Raw genomic sequence first — 7,439 nt, 5'->3', positions numbered from 1 at the left:
AATTTGTAATTAAGAATACATTAAATCAGCATTAATGTGGTTATCAGTAAAAGTATCTGAGGACATGTTTATGGAATTTAAAATACAAATCTTAAATACAGTTCATTTAATTTAAATAATCAAGGACAAAACTTTGCTCTTGACGTTATTATGACTTTATGACACCCATAAAGCACAACAACAGTGTTCATGAATGGTTTATTGCAATACAGTCCTTCATATACAGATATTTAAAATGTAGATCATGTTTTTGTGAAACAAAAAAAGAGATTTAACTAAGACATTTCCAGCATTGTTTCTTAACTCTCTTTAAAATCCAGGCAAGGCATTAATGGCATAAGGTTTCATAAGTTTAAATACACCATAATTATAACAATGCATATATTTAATATCATAAAATACAGCACTGATTTTTGATCCCATGTCTGTCTCTTTGGCTAAATTAAAGTTGCACTGTGTAGCATGTGACGCCACAAAGACAAGTTACAGGTCAGATCTGTAGAGAGGCGAGCCCACACTGTAAGAATGCATGTTAGAAAAGTTACAAAGTGCACCTTAAATATTACATTTGAACATTTAAAAAAAAAAGAATTAAGACTATTAGAGTCGGTCATGGACATTTCAAGTGCTCAAAGGAATAAGGCAAAAGCAGTCAAGTCCTGGTTTAGTCCTGGTTTAGTCTTGGTTTAGACCTGGCTCAGTCCTGGTTCAGTCTTGTTTTAGACCTGACTTAGTCTTGTTTCAGTCTTGGTTTAATCCTGGCTTAGTCCTGGTTCAGTCTTGGTTTAAACTTGGTTTAGACTTGGTTTAGTCTTGTTTTAGATCTGGCTTAGCCCTGGTTCAGTCTTGGTTTAGACTTGGCTTAGTTCTGGTTTAGTCTTGTTTTAGATTTGGCTTAGCCCTGGTTCAGTCTTGGTTTAGACTTGGCTTAGTCCTGGTTTAGTCTTGTTTTAGACCTGGCTTAGACATGGTTTAGTGTTGGTTCAGTCTTGGTTTAAGTCTGGTTGGTATAGTCTTGGTTTAGATCTGGTTCAGATCTGGTTTACACAGAGTATAGGGTTAAATACAGTAGGTCCAGGTTTAGATCTCTGTATTTCTGGTTAGGTCATTGTTAGACCTGGTTTAATTCTAGGTCTAGGTGTAAGAATAGCTGTTTTAGTCATGGTTTCAGACCTGGTTTAGATCTGTAGTTTAGTCCTGGTTCACACTTGGTTTAATCCTGGTTTAGACCTGGTTTAGTCTTGGTTTGGTCACAGTCAAAGTCAGCCTCATCTAGTCTCTTTCCAGTTATTATTTCAGTCAATGTCACTAAGTTTGAATCTTAATGTGAAAAATGACTTGGACTTTGTGTAAACATTTAAAGGCAGCATTATTCCCTCATATATTTGATAAATAATATACACATCTGCTAGCATACAGGCCATTGGGAATACACTTTCTATAATAACACTTGAAGCTTTAGCAACTTGTTTTGCCTTAAAAAGTTATTCCTAAAACAGAAAAATAACAGCACCTAACTTCATTTCGGTTACAGTTTTGTTTTTTGTTTTTTTGCAATGTAAAATCTATAAATTTTTCAGTCTTAAATATGAGTAAAACTAACGTAAAATAAACTTTCCATGCGTCGTTCGTCTTGTTCATGTGTACTCTGAAATAGAAACATTTACAAAGACTGAAGCCGGAGGGATCGGAGTGCCATCTCTGGAGAGGAGGTGAACGTGACGATAACCTGAAAATCAAAACAATTATTCAATTTATTTATTTATTTGTTTATTTAAAACAAGAACAGATTACGCAGATTATATTGATCTTAAAGAGAAAAGATGCTCTGCTCTCGCCAGGCAAATCTAGACTGACATCTCTTTGTATTTTTATACAGATTCATATCAGTCTGTTCCCCATGTCCTCCGTTGTGCCTCGAGTCAGAACCAAACATTCAGTCAGATGTGTTTATTTCAGTGGTGCATGTGAAACGAAGGAGCTCACTGGTCAAACGTCATTTTGAACAAAATGGTTTTCTCTCTCGTCAGATGAACAGTGAGTTTAGTGTTTCACTCTGATTCTGCAGAAATCCTCCCTGTTTTTCAGTCCCCTGTAATATTCTTTTCCTATATTTTAATTGTACTTGTCAAAAAGTAATGATATCAACTGAAGCAAATTTTGAGACATTCAGGGATAAGATATTGTCACCAAGACAATTTGCTTCAATTGCTTCAACTAGAGTTTGACAGACTTTGCCTCTTTATTGTGAAAAAGAACCACCTGTGGTTTAGTCTCCACAGCAGTGGGCTTAACATCTGCTACAACAGTCACCAACACAAAGTCCAGGAGAAGCTACCTGGTTCGTATCAAAACATTGGCTGACACAGTTTAGTAAGTCCAGCTGTTATCAAACAATAAAAGTAATGGTAGTGGACTTTTTTGGAACAATTTGGAAATTGTTAATTTGAGTGGTTTGAAAAGTGCTCTGTACACAAATGTATTCGCTTTGGGTCTTCTTTTTTTTTTTTTGGTAAAAGTAGAACTTCAGTTTGTCAACTGGACAAAAGGTTATTTTAAATGATTGAATACATTTTGCAGCTCATCCAAGCTGCTTCTTCAGTACTGATCAGAATGCTGGTGGACACTTTCTTATATCTGCCTGAAGGAAGGAGCTAACTACAGTGAAACTACTCAGACTAACACACCTACAGTTTCTGTTTGTTAGTTTGACCTACTGAACTGCACTGAGTGTGGGGTCTTAGCAAAACCATTCAGGGCTGTTATGGTGCTTTTACATCTCTGGACCTGACCTGACTACCCCTATTGTTCTCTTGTTTGTTTTGATTTAGGTTTGAGGATGGAGTTGTAAAAAGGAGACAGACGGCGTCAGAGGCCCCCATTTCTGTTTAAAGAAGGATTCTCTTTCTTAACAAAAATAGCTTCTTTAACTCCCCTCTCAAACTAATTCTTTTCTCTGGCTAAGATCTGTACATCACTATCCTCAAAGGAGTGGCCTGTGTTAGTTTCAGAATAGTTTCATTGTAGTTAGCTCCTCCCTTCAGGCAGATATAAGGAAGTGTCCACCAGCATTTTGACCAGAAATGAAGAAGAAGCTTGGATGAGTTGCAAAATAAATTAAACCAAATAAACTTTTGTCCAGTTGACAAATTGAATTTCTCCTTTTGCCATGGATTCTACCTGAACGATTGAGGGATCTTTCACACGTCTTTTTTGTTTGTTTGTTTGTTTTATTTTTGAGGTATATATTTGTACTTCGTAGATAGTTGTAAATAGTTGTACCTGGTTGTAAGCTGGTGAAGGGAAGAGTGAACTGTCCGATGAAGTCATTTCTGGAGGCTTTGTCATAATCCTCCACCACAAACCGGACCAGGGCCAGCTCCGGGCAGTGCACCACCAAGTTCAGGGTCTCGTTCCACACGGGGTTAAAACCTGCACAAAGCACAAGCTTCAGCAGACGTCTACAGAACCATTATCAACTCTGACGCCATCTCTGAACATAAAACAACATAAAAATTAGTGTGAAATAAATCACTCCCCCTTCAGAGCACTGTCACAACTCAATCAGTGCGCATCCCACTGAACATCGAATCAGGTTTGTGAAGTTGTAGTCTATTGTTTTGCATCATGTTTTTGTATATTTATGGAGAACTGTCGCATGGGAGCATGGGTGACGTAGGCTTGTGGGTGGAGCCTTGTACAGAATCTTACAGCTAACTGAAAGGAGGGCTTAAATAGGACCAAGCAGAGATCACTAGATTACTCAGACATGCATGGATGACATCTAAAACCTCTTCAGACATGTTTTTGATTAGTGAACAATGTTATAACATGGTAAAAAAGCTCCATAACATAACCCATAAATACTGGCGCTGACCGTTGTTGTGGATGTAGCTGGTCTCCTCGCGGCTCTGGTCTTTGGGGACTCCGTAGATCTCCACTCGGACCAAAGGATCCACGATGGAGCCTTCCTTCTGGTTCACCTTCGGAAACTGCTGCCCACTGATCACCTGCAAACACACGAGCATTTCATGTCCCTGTATGTCTGGAATAGGGTTTAACAGATGTCTGATATAATTGTCCAAAACAGGCACTCAAAATTCCAAATCTTCCAAAGCTTAATTGCCGTATTTTTCAGACTAGAGGTTGCACTTTTTTCATGGTCACTTCACTCTACTGCACATGTCTCCTGCAGAAAGAGCCTCTGTCCTGTCTGTATCATGTCAGTTGATCGCACCATTACTTCTGTACCACTGAACAATTTAACATTTAAACAAATTTATAAAGACGACTGAGAAGACTGAACACAAATGCCCCCAAAAAGAAAATCTGATTTTGCAGATTACAAACTGCAATCATCAGTCATGAAATCTGCAGCTGAAAATGGTAATCGAGCAGCAGAAAGAAAGTTTGGAGTGAGTGAGAAACTTCTGACAACCAGGAGGATGCACCATGAAACTTTCCTGAAGTCACTGGATGGATGGACAAAGCCTGGACTTCAGTGACACCGAAACCATCCTGTCGAGATTCGGAAAGGCCGAAATAATTCTAACTGGAACTGATGCTGAGTCTGACGACAGCGACACAGAAGAGGAAGTGGCGCTCTGTTTACCTCCGGAGGTTGAGGCCGAGTTGCTCAGAAGTGACACCGAGGATGAAGAATTAAATGGATTTAGTGATTTGGAGTGAGATGGAGAGTTTGATAAACTTGTTCTGTTCTGTTGTTTATGTTATAGTTTATCTGAAGAACTGTTCATATGTGACGTTAACAATCTGTTGTTCTCTCTTCTGTTGTTATTACTAGAACTTGACTTTCAACAGGAAATGTCGGTTCCTGGTCTCTCATTTTATAAAATAAATTTCCCCTAAAAAGTGCGACTTATAGTCCAGTGCAACTTATACTCCAGAGCGATTTATAGCCCGGTGCAACGTATAAATTTTATTATTATCAGGATGAGGAGGATCAAGACTTATTGTTGCTCTAGGATTTAAAGAACACATATTGTGCTTGTCTCTGCTGGATAGCTGTATATCTAAAACTGCTTAATAAAAGACACAAGTTAGAAATCTGTGGTGTCCAGTGGGAGCTGGCATCGCTGTAAATGTCATCACAACAAAGCACCACATGCTGTGGATAGCTGTGCATCACACTGGAGAAGAGCTTTTTTTTTTTTTTTTTTTTTTTCATTTATTCCAAAATGACTATGAGACTCTGCAGATTCCTACATGTATCACAATTAAGAAAATAAAACTGTATAATAGGCATGGGACAATATAGAAATGTGGATACATAATTGCAATTAAGTAAGTGCTGACAGTTTTAAAAATGTTATAGATATGAATAATGATAATTGTTATGAATAAGTTCCATATTTAAACAACTGTTATACTGTTGTAGCGCACATCCTGATGATAAAATGGTGATTATCTTTGTTGCAGATTATCACAGTTCTATAAAATGTCCCACAAATGATGATTATCACATTATACCCTTCTTATCATGATATAGCATATTATTGTTTAGTATAACATAAGAAAGTACAGAGCTTACCGTACCGGGACGGTGAAAATGGGAATTAAACTGGCAATAAAGCGTCTTGAAAATAAGTGATTAAAAATAACTTAAACATGCACAAATCACTCCAGATACAACTTTGGGAGGGTAAACGGCGAGGGGAAATAACTACTACAACTGCTTTGTCAGATAATCGTCCAAAAATTCAGAATCTTCCAAAAGTTAATCAATGAAAAAGTTAGTAATTCTCACACAGGATGAGGATCCAGACGTGTTGTTGCTCTAGGAATCAAAAGTAAAAGCGTCAAATATACTCGACTTCTAATACAAGTAAATGCTACAGAGTCCAAAAAGTCACACTGTAATTGAGATTGTGGTGTGTGGGGGGCTTTTAAACCTACGGATATGGTCCATTAGCGATTCTGCGGCTTGGCTGTGGTTTGGACAAAGGTTCAGATTTTTTTAGGACAATGTCTATAAGTGTATCTTGTAATATTAAGGTTTATAAGTGTTTGTGAACCTTAATATTAATATTAAAGCCTAATTAATTCATTTTAAAGGGCCCATATTACGCTATTTCTGATCTATTTTTTTCTTCATTATAAACAAACCTGGAGTTGTGTTTTTGAGGAGGTACAATATTATAACATGGCGTAAAGCTCACAGGAGTCACGCTGTAGCACTCTTTAGGACCTTTAAATAAAAAATTGTAATGGTTCAGTACTGACCTGTATGGAGAGCCGGAGGGGCCTGTATCCCGGTCTGGATTCGGGGCGGTCTGGACTGAACTCTGAGTCCGATTTTCTCATAAACTCCGGCTTAAGCACAAAACCGCAGCTGCCGTTCTGACGAAAGAGGCCATCGTTTAGGTCCATCTCCAAACCAGCAGTCTGGAAGTTCAACGCCACTGAAGAGAGGAGGAGAATATATGAACCAGGATTAGCTTAAAGATTCATTTTCATCGGCAGTCAGGTTCCCAGACTGTACGAGACTCTCTTGGTCATGAATAGTAATATCTAACTGGTTGGGGCACTGACTTTCTGTTGTGAGCAGGCCCAGGTCCAAACCATAGATTGTATAAAGAAGTGGACTAAGGGAGTGTTCGGCTCCAGTCAAATGAAGCTCATTGAGGTTATAGTTACACAGTTATAGGGGCAAATTTGGTGCCGAGTTCCATATTTGGAATTCCGACCACAAGTATCATAGCAACCAAAGAGCCAATCCGGAGTGAGGCTGTTGAAGGTAACGTGACTTTCACCATTTGTTTAGCTGGGAGCAGGAGCTTAGCAACGCTCAAGAAGAAGGCACCTGATTTGATTTAGGGACAAAATAACAAATAAATAAAAACACCAGGATCATGTAGAGCGGATTAGTATGAACATTTTAAGTCCAAAATGACAAAAATGATAGTCCGCATGTCTTTAATTTGTGATGACAGAGAAGACTGAACCTTGCGTTAGATTTTGTTTCATATTCCTGATAGTAAAGATTGTGGCCATGGTTCCCACCAGAAAGAGGCCCGGGGAAGACCCAGGACACGCTAAAGGGACTCGGTTGGCCCTAGAAATTCCTTGGGGTCCCCCCAGAGGAGCTGGAGGAAGTGTCTGGGGAGAGGGAAGTTTGGGAGTTCCTGCTTAAGACTACTGCCCCCGTGACCCGGCCCCTGATAAGTGGAAGAAAATGGATGCATGATAGTAAAGATTTGTTTTTACCAATCTGGCAACCACAGCCCCACATGTCCTGGGGGTTGTAGTTGGAGGAGTCTGTGCGGAGTCCGCTGGGGTACACTCTGGTCAGCTGTTTCACATTGTACCGAACCATCTCTGGACCTGAACACGAACAGAAGTAATATAAGGGCAAAAGGGTTCATTTCTTTGGGAATTTCACTTAAAGGTGCACTGTGTATCTTTTCTAGTGGAGGGTC

The 7,439-nt window shown here is 39.0% G+C and overlaps 1 protein-coding gene across 1 annotated transcript in view; it reads right to left on the bottom strand.

Annotated features, from left to right (window-relative positions):
• Positions 1-1,486: 1,486 nt before the first annotated feature.
• Positions 1,487-7,439, bottom strand: part of plcd4b (phospholipase C, delta 4b) — a 32,560-nt gene continuing 26,607 nt past the window's right edge. Inside the window, exons 12-16 of the mRNA XM_020937077.2 lie at positions 7,228-7,344; positions 6,244-6,422; positions 3,878-4,010; positions 3,283-3,432; positions 1,487-1,729 (exon numbers count right to left, since the gene is read on the bottom strand). Coding sequence (XP_020792736.1) covers positions 1,638-1,729; positions 3,283-3,432; positions 3,878-4,010; positions 6,244-6,422; positions 7,228-7,344 — 671 coding nt within the window. The 3' untranslated portion in view covers positions 1,487-1,637. The remainder of the gene's footprint in view (positions 1,730-3,282; positions 3,433-3,877; positions 4,011-6,243; positions 6,423-7,227; positions 7,345-7,439) is intronic.

This window comes from Boleophthalmus pectinirostris, unplaced genomic scaffold (genome assembly GCF_026225935.1).
Source record: "Boleophthalmus pectinirostris isolate CB_2022bp ecotype Guang Dong unplaced genomic scaffold, ASM2622593v1 HiC_scaffold_1, whole genome shotgun sequence".
In the NCBI taxonomy this organism is placed as follows: Eukaryota; Metazoa; Chordata; class Actinopteri; order Gobiiformes; family Gobiidae; genus Boleophthalmus; species Boleophthalmus pectinirostris.
This window is presented reverse-complemented; position numbering and strand designations above follow the sequence as displayed.